This window comes from Pantherophis guttatus, chromosome 3, assembly GCF_059756535.1.
Source record: "Pantherophis guttatus breed Tessera chromosome 3, ASM5975653v1, whole genome shotgun sequence".
In the NCBI taxonomy this organism is placed as follows: domain Eukaryota; kingdom Metazoa; phylum Chordata; class Lepidosauria; order Squamata; family Colubridae; genus Pantherophis; species Pantherophis guttatus.
In genome coordinates, this window is record NC_142065.1 from 36,045,593 (window position 1) to 36,067,506 (window position 21,914).

At 35.2% G+C, this 21,914-nt stretch overlaps 1 protein-coding gene across 1 annotated transcript in view; it reads right to left on the reverse strand.

Annotated features, from left to right (window-relative positions):
* Window positions 1–20,428, reverse strand: part of CEP250 (centrosomal protein 250) — a 38,043-nt gene extending 17,615 nt beyond the window's left edge. Inside the window, exons 1-21 of the mRNA XM_034414131.3 lie at window positions 20,190–20,428; window positions 19,574–19,756; window positions 18,988–19,044; window positions 16,943–17,025; window positions 16,434–16,599; window positions 15,893–15,999; window positions 15,399–15,659; window positions 12,930–13,026; window positions 12,238–12,327; window positions 10,633–10,785; window positions 10,317–10,495; window positions 9,856–10,038; window positions 8,996–9,140; window positions 7,762–7,908; window positions 7,370–7,600; window positions 6,736–6,929; window positions 5,893–6,020; window positions 5,613–5,782; window positions 5,127–5,294; window positions 2,946–3,071; window positions 68–211 (exon numbers count right to left, since the gene is read on the reverse strand). Coding sequence (XP_034270022.2) covers window positions 68–211; window positions 2,946–3,071; window positions 5,127–5,294; window positions 5,613–5,782; window positions 5,893–6,020; window positions 6,736–6,929; window positions 7,370–7,600; window positions 7,762–7,908; window positions 8,996–9,140; window positions 9,856–10,038; window positions 10,317–10,495; window positions 10,633–10,785; window positions 12,238–12,327; window positions 12,930–13,026; window positions 15,399–15,659; window positions 15,893–15,999; window positions 16,434–16,599; window positions 16,943–17,025; window positions 18,988–19,044; window positions 19,574–19,756 — 3,012 coding nt within the window. The 5' untranslated portion in view covers window positions 20,190–20,428. The remainder of the gene's footprint in view (window positions 1–67; window positions 212–2,945; window positions 3,072–5,126; window positions 5,295–5,612; window positions 5,783–5,892; window positions 6,021–6,735; window positions 6,930–7,369; window positions 7,601–7,761; window positions 7,909–8,995; window positions 9,141–9,855; window positions 10,039–10,316; window positions 10,496–10,632; window positions 10,786–12,237; window positions 12,328–12,929; window positions 13,027–15,398; window positions 15,660–15,892; window positions 16,000–16,433; window positions 16,600–16,942; window positions 17,026–18,987; window positions 19,045–19,573; window positions 19,757–20,189) is intronic.
* Window positions 20,429–21,914: the final 1,486 nt, after the last annotated feature.

The following is a 21,914-nucleotide window of genomic DNA, read 5'->3' on the forward strand; positions in this document are numbered from 1 at the left end:
TCATTACAATTTCAGAAAGGCTGCATATTAAGTAACCCAAGGCAAGAATAAGTTAAAGTAAAATCACCTGATTTTGTAAACTGTTTCGCTGATTAAGTAGGAGATTTATTTCTTCTTTGAGAGACTTTATTTCCTCCTTCTGCTTTTTTTTCAATGTTTTCATTGTATTTGTGCTATCTTTCAGCTCAGCTTCCAGAAGTTGTACATTACTCTGCCAATATATAAATATGTAAGAATTGGGATTTAAAATTTCAAACTATATCTGTGCATATCCAGGCTTAGTTTCTATAACAACACCTTTCTTTTATTAAGTTTCTACATACTTATACAATCTAGGAGTATATACACCTGCATGCGTCTGCCCCAACACGCGGCCACGTGTCGGGTCTGCCGTTCCGGTGGGTGCAGAGGTTCTTGCAAAGCGGCAGCTCCCATGGCACCCTGGCTCCTCAGCTTACGTCTTGGCCGCCAAGCAACATGAAGATCCCTCCTTGCCTGCCTCTTCATCGTCTCCCAGCCTGGCAGCAAGCTTTCTGAATGGACTGGACAACGAATGCAGCTGGGAGCTGCTGACTGAGCAGCTGTTGGGGAAGGCTGAGAGACTGAGGGTCATGGAGAGGTTTGGAAACGTCTGTAATGATGGCTAAACTGGAGGAATAGCCAGCGAGGTGGGAGCATGCAGGAGTAATGCCTAATTGCAGTATCTAAGGGAACAATGATTAATGAGTGGGGAGGAGCCGGGTTAAAGGTCACCTGGGTGATAAAGCTTTATAAGGTGATGGGGAGCACAAAGCATTATTTCCAACAAAATTTTCCTGTATTGATTTATGGATGTTAGTTCGTGCCGGTAAAGGATTCAAACCACCATTTGTGTGTGTGGAGTTTTCTTTATACATCGGAACCTGACAGGATGCATATGTATTCAGAAGTGTGTATTGATTGATTGACTGATTTACTGTGCCACTCCGTTCTCATAGGCTCTGAACGGCGTACAATAATCAAAAAAATAAAATAATATAAAATCTATATACTTTCAATAATAGTGCCATCAAGCCTTATATTCTCCTATATAAATTCTATTTGTATATCTGAATTTTAAATTATATGTATACCTGTGATAATGAAAATGTGGACGAGATACTGTGTAAGAAGTAATGTAGATCTATTATTTAAGACGTAATGTGAGATTTATTCTGACCCATGACTTATACACATTTTATGAGTAGTAGTTGTTGTTGTTAGTTGCGAAATCGTGTCCGACCCATCACAACCTCATGGAAAACTTTCCTCCAGGCTTTCCTGTCCTTTACCATCTCCCAGAGACCATTTAAGCTCATGCAGACTGCTTCAGTGACTCCACCCAGCCACCTCATTCACTGGTTTTATGCGTAATAATGGCTATATATGGAAAACAATTAAATTTGATTGTGGTTTTTTTTTCTGCACTATTCAAGTACACCATCAAAATTTGGCTGGAAAACAGTGGTAGATTTGTAAAAGGAAAATGTTCAACCAAGAACTACACTGAGCTAGATTACATGTCTTGCAAAATCCCAAAATAAAAAGGTCACCCATTTTTTTCTCATCACTTGCCACTAGAGTCGGCCCAATCACTTCAATCTTGCCAGCAGAGGCACCCATTTCCAGGAAGTTAGGGGATCAGAAACCTCTTTTTTTCATCATGGGATCAGCCCTATGAAATGATTCACTTATTTCCAAATTCTGGATCTGGAAGAAGTTTAAAGTAAAGATTTTCCAGAGGGCTTTTGGAGTTTAATATCATGTATTGTTTTGAGATTTTTATAATGTATCTCTAGGATATATTGGGTTTTTTATTATTGTGAGTGGACAAAAGACATTTTATGATTATGGCAAGATAAAAATATAATAAATAAATAAATAAATAATGAAGGATGCAGTTGGTCTACCAGCAATTTTACTAATAAAATGTTCTATAAGCTTTGTTACAGTAGGTTGTGAAGAGCATCTTTTCATCATTTCAAAACCTAGAACTGAACGAAGTTATTTAAAAAACATTGTTGGATAGTATTATGCTGATGCTGTGGTGGCAGAGAAAGATATTATCTCTGCCATATGATAACCCATAGATTGGTTTTAAGTCATGTCCACTAAGATGTGCCCTGAATCTTTCTCAGCATCTACCTGCTTTTGCTAATGTTTGTGGATTCCAGTAGCCACCAGATGTTTTCCTTGGTACCTATCAAGTTCTTTCCCCATCACAAACTGGAAGACAGCATGCTAACTTAAGTACCATCTTAATTCACAAACAAAAAATGCCCCCCCCAGACCCTACTGGTTTGGAAGTGCACGCTCCGCACGCATGTCCATGTGTGATTTTGGACCCTCTGCGCATGCACAAAGGGTAAAAAAAAAGGTTACACCAGGGTGAAATTCCTGGTGAAAACCAGGAATTTCAACCCTGCCTACAGCCATATTAAAAAAAAAAAAAAAAGCTAGGGCAGGGTTGGCAAACTCACATAGTTACATGATGTATCGCAACTTTTTCCCCCTTTGCTAAAACAGTGGTGGGGTTGGCCAGAGCGTGACGCATCTTGCCCACAAGCCACGGGTTTAACACCCCTGAGCTTGGGCTATACAGAATATCATGGAAGCTAGGGGATATAAGATGAAGCCTTTTGATAAATTGAGGTTTGAAATGCTAAACTCACCATGATAGCCACTTCCTAGGGCAACAATTGTGCAACATAATCTGCAACATACTTCAAAAATTTCAAATGTATCCACCAGCCTGAACAGGGTTGCTAACCCTCACTTATATAACCTTTAGGAACTTGGGCTCTATACAGTAAGACAAATGAGGGTATTGTATCATGTGAAAGAGTAGTTTTTATACATCTAATATTGCTTTGAGCTGGGTTCTTGGAAGGTTTCACAGTATTTTTCACTAATCTGCTTATTCTTACCTGCTCCCTCTTTTCAAGCTTGTTCATCTCCTGATGAAGACAATCCAGCTGTTGAGCAAGTTTCTCATTTGTTTGGAAGATTTCCTCTCTTAACAATTTCTTTTCATTCTCTTTTTCTAGAAGAGCCTATACAGGTAGAGATTACATAGAAATATATTTGGATCCATTAAATACATGAGCATTTTAAAGCTAGAAGTATCACAGTAGAAATCAATAACCTGAAGCCAGGCTGCACAATTAGACTTGAGTAAAGCATGAGCATTTCAGGCCTTCTCAAAAGACTCATTTCCCAAGATTTCTAATCTAAATGCAATTTGTTAAGTATGAAATATCAGAAACATCTACTGTATTTGTTTTAACAATTTATATCCACTCTAAAATTTAATTTAGTACCTAAAAAGAATCAAATTATGCTGAACATTTTTCATAAAATATACTGTTTTCTTGTATATCACCATGAGGCCTACCTCTCCCTTGTTCTATTTGAAAATGATCAGTTTTCTATGAAAACTAAGCATAGTCACTGTAAACTGCCGAACCAATGCTAGAACAGAATTTCAGGTAAGAAAATGAAATTACACACATAGTACCTTAAGAAGATAAACATACAAGATTATCTTATGTCTTTCCACTTTATCCTCACACCAAACTTGAGAAATAGAAAGAGGTGCCAGAGAGGAATTGACTTAAGCTCAACTTTTTTTGGAGATGCATCTCTAGAACTTCAGCTTCATGTATCTTTTCCCAGAAGTAACTCAAGGAAAATATGTTTTTTTCTTTCAGTCCCCCATTTGATGATTTGTCTCTGGTTTGTTTTCCCCATAGAAAAAATTGCTTTCTTGTTGAAATACTTTCTTGAAATACTTTTCCCTTTTTGTTCCTGTTAGAACAGCATCTCTTCTTTTCTTCCCCTACTGTCCATCCCCAACTCTCTGGTCATAGAAAACTCAGAGGTGGAAGCTTTCAAAAACTTAATGTAATTTCTTAACAAATTTTGTCCTTTTGGATCTTAAACATTTATTCTCTACATTCTCTTAGTGCAGCTGGTTATAATTACAAATATATGTTTTTTTAAGTATAGGCCCAGTGGTTCCAACTACTATAGAATTACTTCCAAATGTTAATGAAAGAAGAAAGACAGCCTAAACAACTCTATAAAGACAATAAAAAGAAAACTCCAGTGATTGCATTATACTGTATGTCTCTATTTCTTCTTCTACATGTTTCAGATACTTCCTTTATTAAGTAGAGGGTAGAAGTGAGATGCTCCTAAATACCACTAATACATTACTGAAGTATTGCAAGACATTCAGAGTTAACCACAAGGATAATAAAGAATAAGAAATTTCCTTTATATTCCTTCTTTATTGTGTTCTATTATTTTGTTTGAGAGACTAACAATTTTACTGAACTTCCTGATTTTGCTTCATAAGCTTTCTGGCTAATTCTCAGAAAGGGTGAAGCTAGTCAGAAATAGGTTTTCACCTAGTCAGTGTGAATGAAGCTTTTATATTAAAATTACAAACAGCAGTTTCAACAATGTATCCTCAAATTAGATTCCCTGATATTAATCAGGGATAAATGTGTTTTAGCAATGCATGGCATGAAATGGAATATAAGTACTCAAAAACCAATTTTAAGTAGTTTTAAAAAACCCAAGAGACCAAAGTCAGCACAGAAGATATATAAAATGTGAAAGTCTTAAATATGCTTAAAAATTAACACAAGTAAGAGAATATCTCTTCAATTCAACATCTTGAATTGTTATCACTCCAGATTCTGCATAGTAACAATTCTATTTTGATCACTACTATATTTTCATTTCCTCATCTCAAGAGTTCTTATAACCTAAAGGAATGATAGACACCTAACATGGGCAGGCTTATGTGTGAATGGTATGTGTGTAAAAAACAGCCAATTGGAAGATATGCAGTTGTAATTTTTTTAAATATCTAAAGCAATAAAAAAGAGGAATAAGTAGCAATAATCTTCCATATTAGTACAGTATATTGGAGTCATAAATAATATAATAAAAGAGAAAACAAAGGGGCTGAAGCACAAACTTCCACATATGTAGAGTCTCAGCAATTACCATACTGGCAAGAGAATTTTGAGGAATAAAGTCTAGACTCCTAATGGTGTTCAGGGTGGAGAAGGAAGTTCTAATACAAGCCACACTACCTCTTGTTTGGCATTTTCAGCTTTAATGAGCTCATCTTCCATATGGGTTTGAATTTCAGTGATTTTCTGCTGCAGTTCCAGCAGCTTCCTTTCATAGACGCTTTCAATCTCTTCTTTCTCCTTGACAACCTGTTCCAATTCTATTTGGTGACGTTCACGTTCATTTCTCTAGAAATACATCAGGCAAAAATCTAATCAATACTTAAGAGAAAAAAGAATGATTTCTTCTTTAACCACTAAAGCAAAGGCTCTGCCTTTATGCAAAGATTTGAAATGGGTTTACTAAAGACAAGATACTATGCCCTAATGTCATATAATGACCAAAAAAAGAATTGACCAAAAAGAGAACACATAGGTTGTGGTGAAACAGAGCATCTGGAGAAAAGAAAAAAATGGTTGTATAAATAGTGTATAATATAATAGTGTGAGGTATAACAATCATGTGAGAAACAGAACCAATGACAGAGTAACTGTATAAATGCTTGCCAGCTTCTGGGAGAGTATGTCCATTTCTTCTTTATGTACAGCGTTGCAGTGGCTGAGGGTTTCTTGGTACTTCTGCTCTATCTGTGAGAGCTGCTGTGCTTTTTCTTCTTTCTCTTGTTCAGCTTTTGATTTTGCAGCTTCCAGCTCAGCCTTAAGGCATTTCACTTCTCCTGAAATAATAAGCAAAGAAGAAATTGAATTTCTACTTAATCTCATTTTCCATTAACCAAGGAAAATATAAGTATTCTACTCTTTCACGAAAACTCCAACTATTTCTCACCTTGTATCACTTCTTTGGCCTGGCTAATTGTCTGAATTTTCATTTCCAATTGATCTCGGGTAACTTCTAGTTGAGATAATTGCTGTTGAGCCTGGAAGAAATTTGATTCCAAAAGATCCTTTCCTGACCTACAAGAATCAGACATAAAATTGGCATTTAGTCTTTGCCACTTTCTTTTACAACACTATGAAACCTGAAATAAGAAAAAATGTCACATTTGAAGTACTCCAGCTAGAATCTCTATATATAAACAATAATAACTTTAGTAAGTATCGATTTCTCAAGCTGATACCAGATAGTTAATATTTGGAAAGAACACACTTTGTGTGTTCACTATGTTGATTCCTTGAAAGCAAATCCAACAAATTATATGCATAATTTAAAACTTGGATAAGACTTGAATAATAGCAATAGCACTTAGAGTTATATACGGTTTCACAGTGCTTTACAGCACTCTCTAAGCAGTTTACAGAGTCAGCATATTTCCCCCAACAATCTGGGTCCTCATTTTACCAACCTTGGAAGGATGGAAGGCGAGTCAACCTTGAGCCTGGTAAGATTTGAACTGCCAAACTTCTGGCAGCCAGCAGTCAGCAAAAATAGCAGTACTGCATTCTAACCACTGCACCACCATGGCTCTTATAATATGGTGTATAAGAGGTGGCTTAATAATGTGGTATAATAATGTAACTGCTATGTATTTCTTAAGTTGCTTTCAGCAAGGGCAGACCTATCACTAATACAAGAGCTTTGTATTATGAAATATGAAGATTTTTTCAGAATCCAGATTACCACGAACAGATAGTTATTTATTCAAATCATCTTCATCCATCACTTTCTTACCTAAATTTTGAAACCTGCTCTGTAAGAGTCAGTCTGTCTCTCTCAACAACTTTCAGCCGTACTTCCAAAGCAGTTTTTTCACGCATTAGCGATTCCTTTTCTCTAGAAGCCTTGGACAGCATTTCCCCTGTATGAATTAGCTCTTGATTTGCTTGTTCCAAACTAGTATGATATGTTTCATTCTGATGATGTACCTACAAGAACAAAAAAAAAAAGTTTAGTATAAAATAGTCTGAACAGATACCATAGTAAAAAAGCAAATATTCATTATTTCATTATTTGTTTACTTATATGTATAAAAATTTGTATACTACCCACCAGGATAAATCAATAAAACAAATACTAAAATCTACTACATCTTTAAATTTAAACTGTATTATGTACTTTTATTTAAAGAACTTATATAGCTGCCCATATTGCGAACTACTACTCTGAGCAACTCATAAAACAAATAAAAACAGCAAAAAAAAATTGTTCCTACAATAAAAACGTCTGGCACCACAGGCCAACTTTCTTCTATAAATTGGTGTACTAAACCCTGCTGGGCTCCTGCCTGATTGTACTCCAATCATCGACCTCTGCCATGGGAAACAATGCTCTAATATATTTATGCAGGTTAGCTTTTAATACTCACTTGACTCAGCTTCTCATTTGCCTCTTCCTTTTCACCTATTAATATTCTCAATTGATTCAGTAAGCTTTCCTGCTGCTCCTCGACCTTATGCAGCAACTGTTCCAACCGAAACTTCTCTGCACTTAATTCTTCATTTGTTCTTTCTGTCTGGTTAAGCTGCTTTTGCAAGGAAGCCCCTCTCCTTTCCAGGTGATCTACTTTGTCCAAGAGAGCCTGGTTTTCTTGTTCTAACTGAATGTAATGAAAGACCAACGATTAATAAAGATAATCTTAGCTTGAAGAAACACTTGTTTTTATTCTGAGTTGAACACAATCACTGAATTAACATATCCCTTATTTTCATACTACATGCCAGTCAGCATAAAAACAATGGATCTAGAATACGTTCTTACCTTCAAAATTAGTTGGTTTAAACTCACTTTATCCAGCGCTAGTGCTTCATTAAGGGCACTCATCTTTGTAACTGTATCATGAAGGTTAGCAGTTTCTGCCTTCAGCCTATTGTGCACACTGGTGAGCTTTGCAAGAGACTCTTCAGCCTTAAAGAATGAAACACATCAAAAACAAACATCTATTAATCACTATGACAAATTTCTATTCAGTGGCTTGAACATGCGCCAAATTCTGCTCATCCAATTATGGCCAAACAATGTAATCTCGTGAGTAGCATTAGGGATAAGGAGAGGAAAAGATGGTGTTGTAATTGCCTTCTATGTGATAACATACTTCCATGCCTAACATACTTAGAACAGGACAGGTTAGAATAGAATAGAATAGAATTTTTCATTGGCCAAGCGTGATTGGACACACAAGGAATTTGTCTTGGTGCATATGCTCTCAGTATACATAAAAGAAAAGATACATTCGTCAAGAATCATAAGGTACAACACTTAATGATACTCATAGGGAACAAATAAGCAATCAAATCATATTAGGAAACAGTCAATATAAATCGTAAGGATACCAGCAACAAGGTTACAATCATACAGTCGTAAGTGGGAGGATATGGGTGATAGTTGTTTTATATTTTAACCCACTTGAGGAATGGCTGTAATGGCAAGCTAATAAAAATGTAATTTATGTTATATATTTCCTGAGTTTTTATATATAATTCCAGTTAATAAGACTTGCATTCCCTCTTTATAATGAGGAAATGCAAGTCTTATTAACTGGAATTATATATAAAACTCAGGAAATATATAACATAAATTACATTTTTATTAGCCTTACCACATTTTGTGGTAAATGCATTTTGCCTGATAACAAAAACGTTTAGTATAAAACTAATTAAGGTCCCGCACATTTCAGGCAGCATTGCAGCCAGCAGGAGGGTTCTAATCAACTAATTAAGGTCACAGAGCTGAGCTTGTTAACTTGCATTTAGCACTTTTTAAGGAAGCATTGCACTGTGGAGAAAAGCAGCACAAGAAGAGATAGCTTGGTTAAGCAATCTTTCAGCCCTGTGAGGGGGGAGAACACTCTTATGAAAACATGATCTGAATGTAGTTAGTAAATGAGGAAAGGGTATAGTATATAACATTTAATATGACATTTATATTTTACACATTTCCAGTTTAAGTTCAAGTATAAGATAAGGTCTCAACAAGAAAAGTACATTAATAGTACCTGCTCTAATGCTAAAGCAAGTTCATATTTTTCTTGCTTCATCAGTTCTCCATCAAGATGAGATTTTTCCAATGATTCTCTCATAGCTATCAATTCATTTTTTATTAATGAATGCTTTTTTTCAAGAGCATTTTGATCTTCCTGACTGAAAGAAAAATATTTTAAAAAAGGAGACTATATATGTATTTTCTATTAAAACATCTTTCATATTCTGCCTTAAGAAAACTGTCCTAAGAGAGTACTGAAAGCTGGTTTTGCAGCCTAAGTACTACTAATTCACTCAAAGTAGTAAAATTTACAAAATTCAAATACGGTACATGGGAGGGAATAGAGAGAAAAGCACTCTTATTTTTTTTTCCTGTCAAGCTGTATCAATAAACTGAAGATGCTTATTTCCAGGATTGGAATATTGAAGCATTGCAGCTTGTGTCAATATACTGGATTTATTTTCTAAATAATTTTAAATATACATGCTCTAAATATACATACAAGAGTATATTATCTTGCAAGGTAGCTTACACAGACTATCATAGGTAAAGGTTTAATTGTTTTTGTGGTATACTAGCCAAAATGTGCCCAAACTGCCTACATTCTACCCTAATTCTGAGGATATGTTTCATCTGACACTAAAGCTGGTAACCTAGTCAACACTATCATTAACTTACTAAAAGGTATTATGTTAAAACCACAACTAGAACAAGTAGATAAATATATGTGTCTTTATAGAAAATTAATCTTCCAACAGAATGAATGAGAAAAAATTACATTAAAAAAAGAACAGATAATGTGGGAGCAGGTCATTTTTTTTTTTTTTTTTGCTCTTTGGGGAATGTGTGAAGAAAACAAGCAAAAAAGCTCACATGTATTCTCTCTCACGCATTAGCCTTTCCAATTCATCCTGTTTTTCTTCTTTCTCTCCATCTGCCATATCTCCTTTCAACTGTAGCTCTGTATTACTTTGGCGTAAATGCTGGGCCTCCTGTTCCAAAATTTCCAGCTGTTGCTGCAGTTCCATTCTAGATTTGTCCAGGGTTTCATGATCACTGTGAAACAGCAGCCTCCAATTAAGTAGTTGTTTATACTGCTGGAAATGAATAATAACTAACATGGCAACAACAAACAGATACATAAGGTAAATGTTAATATTACTAATTAATAGTATATTTTTTTAAAAAAAGAATTACTGGCATTTGCGAGATATTTTGAGGCTACATCTCTCAAAATTCTTAATCAGGGGAGGCAAAAGAATTCCAGGAATTGCAAACACAACACATCTGAAGGCTGATACTTTAAAGCTAGAGAAAGCTAACCTAATGCATACCTACGGTAAGTCTCCAATACAGACTGTAAATGCTGAAGCTGGCTTGCATATGTGTCTCGTTCTCCTTCTAGTTGTTCTACCTTATCTCTTAGGAAGCTGCACTGCTCTTCCTGCTGCTTTTGTTGCTTTTCCAAAGCAGTGGCAGAATCTTGACTTTCCAATAGCTGTTGCCTCAATTGCTGCAAAAGGAGAAAAAAACCAAGAAAATAAGGTTTAACAAAAATGCATGATGAGAGAATGGAGAGTGAATAGATATTTAGAGATCAAGTGTTTAAATTTTTATAGAAGAAAGAAGTATTTTTATCAGTCCTCTTACCTCTACTTGATTTCTTCTCCTAGCAAGCACATCACGTAAAAGAAGAAGAGTCCCATCTGAATCGCCAGTATTCAGTTCCACGATACCACAAGGGTCAGCATACTTTTCAACTTGCCTGATGCCAATTGTTGCATCATTCTCACTAATAAGTGCCTGAAATCCAAACCAATATCACTCTGCTAGTTTTTCATATTAAAACCATCACCTACCCAGAATCTCCTAAATAGGTTCTACTCTTGTGAAAGATTCTAGTGGACAATGGATAAGTCATTAACCTGAGTACTGCAGAACTTGCAATTCATGAGTTTGTGGAATAACAGCCTGATTATGTAGATCTATAAGCAGGTGCTCCATGGATAATGACACTATTATTATGCTGAATTTTGGAGATGTACAATTGAAAAAACATAACCTTAATGTTCCTCCAAATACCTTAAATCCAAATAATATGTAATGAGAGTGTCTGTATTTCCCAAGTGATGACTTACATGACGGGTGGAATATAAAACAACTTCTCCCATTTAAATGACTATCATCACATAGTGGAAGGTAGATTTTTCTGAAACAACGGAACATGTTCTCCATAGTGTCTCAAAGTAACAACATAATATGATTATTTTGTTATTAAATACAAAACAATTTTATGAACATATTTCTAATAGATTAAGAAAAGCATTGTCTTCCTTCTAAACACATAAGAAATCCATAACCAACAATCTACCTCTTCTTGTGGAATAACAGAAAATATAATGTGAAAGGGGTCTTATAACTCATTTAGTCCAGCACCATGCTTATCCAATCTAGTGAAAAGCCTCCAGTGAGTGACAATCCACTCTGATTGGACTCTGATGACTGGATAATACAAGGATAGCAAAATAACACAAATTTTGCTGAAACTTTACTGGTTACCAGAAGGCTTCTAGGTCCAATTCAAAGTTCTGATTATTAACTATAAAGCTGTTTATGGCTCAAGTCTTTTTTACCTTTGGGTACCAGGTAAGCGAGATAAAATTTATCTGACCACTGTGCAAAGGCAAGTGGGTAGTGAAAGAAGTCCTCCCTCATGAAAAGACAAGGGAAAGCCCCAGAAAACTCCTTCAATAGGAAACCACTTTATACTCGAACTAAGGATGACACTTTCTTTGTTGTCCTTTAAAAAAATATCAATACTATGTTCTTCAGCAGGTTTAGAGATGCTCTGGTCGAGGGAAGTATAAGCAATCAGCTAACACAGGGAAGTACCTGCGTTTTGGAGGGCAATATTACTTTGATTTGATTTGACTTAAAACTATGGATTTTTGGTTATTAAAAACCCCTATAGTCTGAGATGACAACAATTATTGTAAATCAGTAAATCTTTTGCATAAAGCTTTTCTACATTTTTTGTAAATTGGGGGTCTATAATGTAATGCCTGATTGGTATTAGTAGTAGTTAGTAGATCATCATAGTAGTTAGTAGATCATCATAGTAGTTATGTTATGAGTGGACAAAGGCCAGCCATACACTACAAAGTATGCTCCTCCGTGTACCTCTTGACAAAAGAATGTGATATTTAATTTATATTTTAAAAAGTAACAGAATCATGAAAAGCTATCCTGAATTACCTGGGTAATTTCTGTTAATACATGTTGCAGAGAAAATATCTCTTCACTGATATCTTTGCTTGGTGTTTGATTACAATCTATCTTCAAATTCTGAAAATAATAAAGTATTAGAATTGAATCACTGTTTATAGAATCTGAATCTTCACAAACATTGGGACTTAGAACATAATTTAATGGGAATACTGAATGACAACATATCAATAAAACTGCAATGGACATATCTCACTGTTCAAAACATATATGAAAGCATACCAAAAAGAGTTCTACCTGTAGGCAAATCCATCAAGTATCACAGGATTCCAGAGCAGTACAGGGAAATTAGTACTTTTTAACTAGCTGTTAAAATTGATATTCAGTTTACATTGCATGCATGTTTTTGAACTCCATTAGCAAAAATAATTTTGGCTTTATAAATGCACAACTTGTTTTCCCATTCCTATAGTATAATTATATAAACATTAGGTATTTACTGATGTAGCAAATAGTACATTTCTTTCCAAAACATTTTGTGCTCCAACATTTAACTTGTGAAAGCAGTTATAACTAAAATTGCATGAAGTAAGCTGTATAACTTTGAGTTTTTAATCAAGGAACTGAATATTTTTTGGCTTTGGAAAGTCTCCTAAATGGTAACAAACCAAGGAACTGAGTATCTCTTCCACTGGATTTTCTCTAACTCCTTGACAACATACCAGCATTTCCACCGTCTCTCTTAGAGCCTTCACTGTTTTCTCCTTCTCTTCATTCTGTTTATGAGACTCTTCAAGCAAAGCAGTCAACTCCAGCACTCTGAAAAGAGAACAGCAATATTTCCAGACTAAGATATTTTGGCTAACACAATTTTACCTTGTTGCTTCTAAAAGTGGCTCACTGTCCCTGAAAGCTCAAGATGAAAATGAGACTCCTGCAGATACTTTTATGCATTTAGTAATCCCAGCTTCTCAGCAGAGCCCCCATTTTTAAAATGGGGGGATCTAATTATATAATTTACATTAAACTCTTGAAGGAGCAAAACACTTTACAATCTTTGTTATCATTTACAGTTGATAAACTTTCCAAAGCCAAAGAGGGATTCCTGTATCCATTTTCTCAGTGTGCTAAAGCAGAATTTTTATGTGGACAGAATATTCCTACAGGAACTAAATGCCACCATCTGGAAACCAAGCTCCCTTTTCAATATATCACTAATTGTGGTATAGTGTGCCATGATTTTACTTACATACACACTTTTAATAGAGAAAATATCTCCAATCTCCAAAATTATATTACTTTAAAATATAGCCTATATACCAGTATATATAAAGCCATGCATTTTACCTTCTTTTCCCTGCATACTATTGTTCATATATCACAATTATCAGTAGATCTGCATTTTTACCAAGAGAGAATGAATTGTATTGATTAGTTATTTGGGCCAATAGTAAATGCATCAAAGTATTCAAAATTTTTGAAGAAATATAGTATATGCCCCTTACGTAAGCTTAGTTTTGGCATACATCAGTATGAATACATTTCTTGATCATTCAGATTAGGCAGATTTTCCTTGTACAACATAATCAAGCACTGATTTATTGTGCACTGGGTTTCTCTTTGTTCAAAATAACGAAAACAAAATAATCCAAATTACAAAGAACAGGATAACCCTAGCAAACCCAAATTCTGTTAACACTATCTTTCCAGTTTTCCCTACTAATTAAATTCTTATTTAGTATAATTCATTCTTACTATGATTTGTAACAAAAATGTCTTCCTTGATAAAGTCTTGGCACTAACAGCCAGTATAATTTGAATAAAGAATTACAACCAGTGAGAACAATTAGTAGACCTTTTTTTTTAAAGTAGTTTTTATTGAATATAAATATTAAAAGACATACGTAACATATACATAACAAACATTTATACAACATATACACAAAAAGAGTATAATTTCTTAAGCATTTTTTCAGAGTGACATTCTACAATTCTACTTATGATATATTCCTTCACCTCTCCTTAATCTAATAACATTTTTTATTATATATATATATTTAAATCGGTAATATTTCCCCCTATATTTTTTGTATATTTCTGATTTTTAACCAATTATACCAATTATTCCATATTTTATAATAGTCTGATTCTTCTCTTTCTTGTAATTCTTTGGTTAACCTATCCATTTCAGCGCATTCAAAAAATTTTCCTATTACTTCTGTTTCACTTGGTGTTTTTTCTTGCTTCCAATTTTTTGCGTAGGTTATTCTTGCAGCAGTTAATATGTGAATTGTGAGTTATTTGATATCCTTAGGGTATGATTTGTTAAAGATTCCTAATAGAAATGTTTCTGGTTCTTTTTCAATCTGTGTTTTTGTTATTTGTTCCAACCATTTTTTGATATTAGACCAAAATTTTTTTGCTGCTGGGCACGTCCACCATAAATGATAGAAAGTCCCTTGTGCCTTTTTGCACTTCCAACAAATTGGGCTATTTTTAGGTTGTATTTTTGCCAATCTGGTTGGAGACATATGCCACCGATAAAACATTTTCAGTTGGTTTTCCTTGTACGCCGTTGCTTTCGTTAAATTTAGGTTTACCTGCCAGAACTTTTCCCATTTTTCCAAAGGTATTGTGTGTTTGATGTTTTGAGCCCACTTAATCATCGTTTCTTTGACTGTCTCTTCTTCCAATTTATAGCGTAGAAGAAATTTGTAAATTCTACTAATTAATTTATTTTCTGAATCTAATATAATTTTATCTATTTCTTGTTTTTGATTATAAATTTCATATGTTTTATATGTTCTCTGTATTTGGATTGTATTTGAGTATAGGTCCACCAGTCTATTTCTCTGTGTAAATCTGTCTCCAATTGTTGTTTTGTCTTTAATTTGCCTTGATAGTCAATTATATCTTTATATCTAATTATTTTTGTCTTATCTGTTAAATTTGGGTGCCTAATTGATTCTGCCGGTGCTAGCCAATTTGGTATCTTCATATAATGTTGTTTTTTAATTTTAAGCCAAATTTGTAGTAATGAGTTTCTTATTGTGTGTCTTTTAAAATATGAATGTGTTTTGTATTTCTCATCCCACATAAAGGAGTGCCAGCCAGTTTGGAGTTCGTGTCCCTCAATTGTTAAAATTCTAGAGTCCTTTAATTTAAAAGTAGACCTTTTAAATGGAACTTACCTGCTCTGAAGATCTTCCTTTGAAATATCTCCTTTGACATGTAATGTCACAATTGCTTTTGCTTGCTGGTATTTTTCTTTCTCCATATCTATTTTCTCTAATTTTTTACCAAGTTGTTGCCGTTCCTGCAACTGGCATCTTAGGACTGAATCTTCCAAATTCTTGGTCTCCCAAAACTGAGCATCCGAGCTCACATGGAAACAATTGATCAATATAGAGCCATAAAGCCTCACTTGGTCAGCTTTTAATTCAGACAGATCCCTGGAGTAAAAATAAATAATACCATGTTCTACCAATCTATAAATAGTGGAACTCAAACACTAGTAAACCAAAAGTCTTCAGAGGAGAGATGGAGTAGGTAAGAATTTTCCTTCCTCTTCAGCAGTGAAAGAAACATATCATAATTCTTTCACTGATATATAGAAAAAGGACATTTCCACATACAATTTAATTGTATATAATTTTATCTGATAGAAGAATCCATTCCTCTTCACCTGTCGGTTGCTGTCTTCATTTCCAAAAAATGCCGACGTAATGTCACCACTTGCCGCCAAATGCCAAGGATACGATCATGTTCAGATTGCCTATAGTGTTCAAAGAGCTAGAAACAACAAGAAAATTACAAGTGACAACATTGTCTCTGTTTTACCCCACCACAGTAATTTGGAATACACTTTTTCAAAGAAAAAAAAAGCTTCTTAAGGCTTGTATCCTTAAACTTTATCCTTACTATTCTTTTTCTGTAAAATGAATCAATTTTCAAGATATGGCTATTAGCTGATCAATTATTAAGAAAGGAAACATTTGGTTCCCATTTCTCAAAGATCTAGCAATCTTTGACTTCTAGAATCATATACATTTGTTTATATCCTTAGTTTGATTACTTAATATTTACCAACTTTCTTAATCTTTATCAGCAAATAGCTGTCCAATCTGAAGCATGGGAATTTCTATTTAACTGGAATACAAGATTGTCTAGGAAAAAAAATTATTCTCCTTACATTTTCTGTAATCTTACTACAAATGCATTCTTACCTCCTGTTCTTTGTGCCAGTCACTCTCTTTGTACTCTAATTCAGCTTTGGCTCTTGCCCAATCATCTGTCAATTTATTGATATCTTCCTGGAGTGCCCCATTCACTTCATTGGCTTTGTCCAAGTGTTTCCGAAGCAAGATATTAACTCTACCCAAATTTTCACATCTGATATATAAAAGTGATAGTTTAAACAAATAAGCATGATTCTAAGAAGATGAGCTAGCATCAGTACAAATACTCCTTATTGAACAACCAAAATTGGGACTGACAACTTGATCATTAAGCGAATCAGTTGCTAACTGAAACTACAATTGTGCTTATGATTTTCAGGGTTTTTTTGTTTTATGGACCTGTGAAGGTCATAAATGCAAGGAATGGATGTAAAATTACTTTTTCGTCACTGTTGTAATTGCAAACAGTCACTAAACAAAGCAATCACAAAGCAAGGACTACCTTTACTGCAATTGTACTGTTACTCAACACACTTCTACAATTAGATTTAATTTACCTCTGCTGTTCTTCTTCCAAATGAACCAATACATTTTCTAGATTCTGTTCCACTTTGTGATCCCGTAGATGTGGATGAGAATCCTTTGTGAGAAAGCAAAGTCTTAATTAAAAATCAGATTATGTTCAAACACTGATCAAATGGATAATCAGTGGCATAGTATTAAGCCATATTCATTTAATTACAATTAAACTAAGTGCATGGCTCTGAAGTGGGATGGTTATCAGAATCCAGAAAACAGTGCTATGCCAAATACTGATAATAGGACTGGGAGAGATATGCAGGATGTAGAAGTGCCCAAAGCATAAAAGTATAGGAAGGTATAGGTCAAAACACATGATGTGATGATTCCAGTGGACCTATAGAAATGCACAGAATATTATGTCAAAGAAGAATACACAAAAGCAAATACAATTTGAAAGGTATTATTGAAACTTGGTAAAATGAAATTCATGAATGGAATGCCAGGAAAGAAGATGAAACATATTCAGAAGGAATACACCAGACAAAAGATAACAGGGAATGGCATTATATGTGCACCCACATACTGAGACCCAGGAATTTGAGGAGAATTCAGTCAAGAACATATTTGTAAGAAAAGGAGTATTATTCTGAGGATGTCCAGTAAACCACCAATCAGATGAGGATAATGGCCTTCTGTACCAGAATTTTCAGGGGGGAATAACAATAATTATCCACTATCTGAATATAGGTTTACAACCATTTGTTTAGCGACCATTCAAAGTTACAATGGAACTGAAAAAAATGACTCATGGCCACTCATGACTCATCTTCACACTTACAACCAAAGCAGTATTACCATGGTCATATGATCAAAATTTAGGTGTTTGTAACCGACCTGTATTTATGACAGTTGCAGCATCCTGGAGTCATGTGGTCGCCATTTGCAACCTTCCCAAACAGCTTCTGACAAGCAAAATCAATGGGGGGAGCCAGATTCACTTAACAACCATGTGAATCACTTAACTGCAGCAATTTGCTTAACAACTGTGGCAAAAAAGATCATAAAATGAGGTATGACTTACTTAATTGTCTTGCTTAGCAATGGAAATTCTAGTCCCAATTATGGTTGTAAGTCAAGGATTTCTTGAATCAGTTGGTAACAACTAAGATTGGAAGATCCTAAAAATGTTCTCAGTGGTCTTTCTAATTGTTTCATTCAAAGACGGTGCAGAAGTAAGAGGATCAGTTCTATTGAACAATTTTTCCTTAACCAATAAGGAAGATGGTTCAAGATATAAAAGCAAAGGGAATTTTGAAAAAAATTAAGTCATCTTAGGGTTCAAGATATACAGAAACAGAAATTGAAAGCAAAGGAGAGTCCATTTTAGCCAACTCAGAAAAGTACTAGGTAGGATCACGGACACAAAGCCCAGGACAAAAGATGCTCAGGACAGAAGAGAATATTTGTAGCTCAGAACTTGGTGCTTTCTGAGCTTGGTTATTTGCTTGCAAATGTTTCATTATCTAACTAGGTAACATCAGCAGTGCTTGTGAGAGTTGGGATACCTTAACTGGAAAACAATGAGCATTCTAGACCAAACTAAATCCAAACTGGTAGGGAATTCCTGGAAGCTTAGCATTCAAACAAAGCCATCAATTGACACACATAAATTAACCATATTTACACACTATTCAAAAGATCACAAAAAACTAAAAAGGAAACAAAACGATCAGAACACAGCCTGGCCAGCAGCTAACACCCAGATAAGCAGGGGTTATCACCAGTCACCAGACAAACAAGCAGAAAATAATACTGTAATCAAGGAACTACCAAGGAAAAAAACACACATACCACCAACACTGAAGGGCAAGTTTATATCCATAAAGAAGGAGCAAACTTCACACTCACTAGCACTGATGTTACCTTCAAATAATAAAATGTCTGCAAGCAAACAACCAATCTCAAAGAACACCAAGTATTTCATAGAATGTACTTCACGCACCTTCCTCTCTTTTGCATGGCACACTGTTATTAACACATAATTACAAAAATCATGCTAGTCACTTCTAATATTACTCACACTGTTGTATTCCAGACGCTTTTCTAATTCTTTGCACCAATTTCGATATTGCAAAACCTGACAAACAGAAAATTAGTGTACATTTTTTTGTGTGCTACAGCACATTTCAAATAGTTTCACATTTGTTATCAATTAATTCTTTTTCTGTGCTTTCTCTTATAAGTCCGCCTTGAGTCTTCGGAAAAAGGCGGCATACAAGTTGAACAAATAAATAAATAAATAAATAGATGCCTATGTACATATATTCACATAAATTCCAGTTTTAGAACAATTTTCAAGCACAAGCTGGTCATTTTTAAATGTATCTTTTACAAGTCTATCCTGCTTTTCTTTCAGCAACTTAAAGGTAGTATTGCCAATTTTATCCTCACAACCATTGCACTCTGGGGAAGTTAAACTGAAAGACAGGATTATCCACAAGTTCCTTAGTAATTTCCATAACTGAGTGGGAATTTGAATAAGATTCTCCTCCATTCTTGCACAGCCCCAGTAACACCTCAGTAACTTTTTTATTTATTTGTGCATCTAAGATGATAACATCACCACTTTCTTTTGGGTGTCACTGGTAACAGAATTGCTTTTTTACCTTTGCCTGTAGCTTTTGAACAAGTATTGCCTGACGGTGTTGTGCTTCTTGGGAACTTTGCAGTTTCTGACGATAGGAGGCACGGTTTTCCATCATCTGCTGATGTAATACTGTTATTTGGTCATCTGGGAACAAAATGCCCCTCTGTGTTTTCATGCTGTTTAGTGTTTTCTCTTCTTCCATCTATAGGAGAAAAAAAATCTATATGAGCAAGATTGATTCCTCTCCTCTGGAAGCAAAATCTGCTCTGACAGCCCGTCCTTTTCAATAACAGAAGCGGTAACAAACAGGACTGTTTTGGCATTCTATAAACTGATAAAATAGGTAACTATTCTGCTTTGTGTCCAGTATACGAATGAAAAATTACAGGCATTTAATATACCCCACAGAAGTGGAAAAACTAACTTCTCTAAAGTTCAGAAATACGTCCGCAGCTCTAAGAGCGAGAACAAACCTAATATTTAGCATCTACCCGTATAAATTCTTATAATCTCGGGGACCGCAAGACTTTTACTCCCAGGCTCGCTAATGCCACTGAGCATGGATCTCAGGTAAAGTCCGGAACAGCCCTCCCGCCCAGAAGTTAGGATGCAGTTGCCTTTTTGCTCCTCCTCACCTGTGAGGCAGCGAGCAGGTGAGACGGGGGGGGGAGGGGGAGAAGAGCAGTAGGCCCGACGCTGCGAATCAGCTGTGCGATATCTTTCCCGAGCTTGCTTGCAGGAGCACTAAGCCAAAAAAAAATAAAAAAAAAAATCCAGACGCGACTTGTGGGAAATAGAGTTCACTTCAAGGCGGTTGTAATTAAAGCTGCCCTTGAAAAACGACATTACCCATGAGCCCTTGGGCTCCGCTTCTGTACTTCTCCGCTGCCTCCTATTGGTTCGAAGGGAAGATGACATTGGTGCGGAACAGCGGGAAGATGAAAGTGTTTGTTTTTAAAAACTGTCTCTTTCTAATTGGTCAACATAGCTCGTATTTTAATATTGCTGGTGGATCTTCTGGTTCCCCTTTTTTACCCTTTGACTTGGTCCCCCATGTTATCAAGTGCTTTCGAACTGTGGTGTTGAAGAAGACTGTTGACTGCAAGATGCTTGGACTGCAAGATCAAATCAGCCAATCCTAAAGGAAATCAAGCCTGATTGTTCTTTGGAAGGACAGATACAAATACTTTGGCCACCAAATGAAAGGAGAGGACTCATAGGAAAAAAATCCTGATGTTGAGAAAAATTAAAGGCAGAAGAAGGGAAGAGGATAAGATAGTTAGATAGTGTCATTGACACAATGAACATGAATTTGAGAAACTCTGGAATATAATGGAAGATTGCATTAGATAAGACACAGAAGTAGGTGATAAAAGATTTGTGTCAATTTTCTTAACTGTTTTTATATGTATTTGGGAATTTTTTAATCTTTCTTTGGGAATATTCTATTGCCTGCTAAGAAATATCTCTATATGGTAGCAGCTATACACCATACAAATAAGTTCCAAATTCAGAACTCCAGATAAGAGATGCTGCATATAATTCATAGTATTCCATGGATTATTTTAATTATAGTTCTAATTAGTGGAATATGGTTACTGCTCTCTGTTTCAATATCTCTAGATATCAACTGCTTTCTCTCTTTTAAATGGCTCTCACTTGAGACATTGTAAACTGGCTTCCTTTAATAAATAAAATCCATTTTCTTGTACATTATTTCTGCTGTCCTGGAACTTCTTCAGTTTCATTTAAATGGGGATGTACTTGTAACAATAGGATAGAAAATAGTACTGATTTCTGAAGGAAAATTACATGGAACTGAGGATGAAAAAATTCTGATCAATCTTAATCTTTTGGTCTGAAAATATACAAGGTTGTTTTATGTGCTTCTGTTCTAACTAAAGGGTACACTCACAAGTGTGATTCTGTGAACTGGTTGCAGCTTGTTTCTGTACCATTCTGGTACAGAACCTGATGCTTTCCAGGTTTCAAAGCCTTGGGTTTTTGCATTCAGCCACTTGCTTCTTCAGATTCCTAGGCTTTCACTTGCATTAAAACATTAATGTTGTTGATTTATAAGGTCAATAAGCTGGATATTCTACTTTACAGTTATTGTAAACGCCATTTATTAGACATACCCACAACAACTGGTGTTTGTTATTTAAAGGGACAGAAATTCTTGGTAATCTTTTTGTGAATGCCAAAGAAGCCCATGGTACCCATGTCACTAAGAGGGCCTTTTTTTTCTTAGGTATTGTAAACCTCACACAGGCATTTGGTATCCAAACCCTTCAAGGGCCTCTGCTCAACAGCTTATTACAGAACATCTGGTGGCAACTTTTCAGATTCCTTAGTCACAA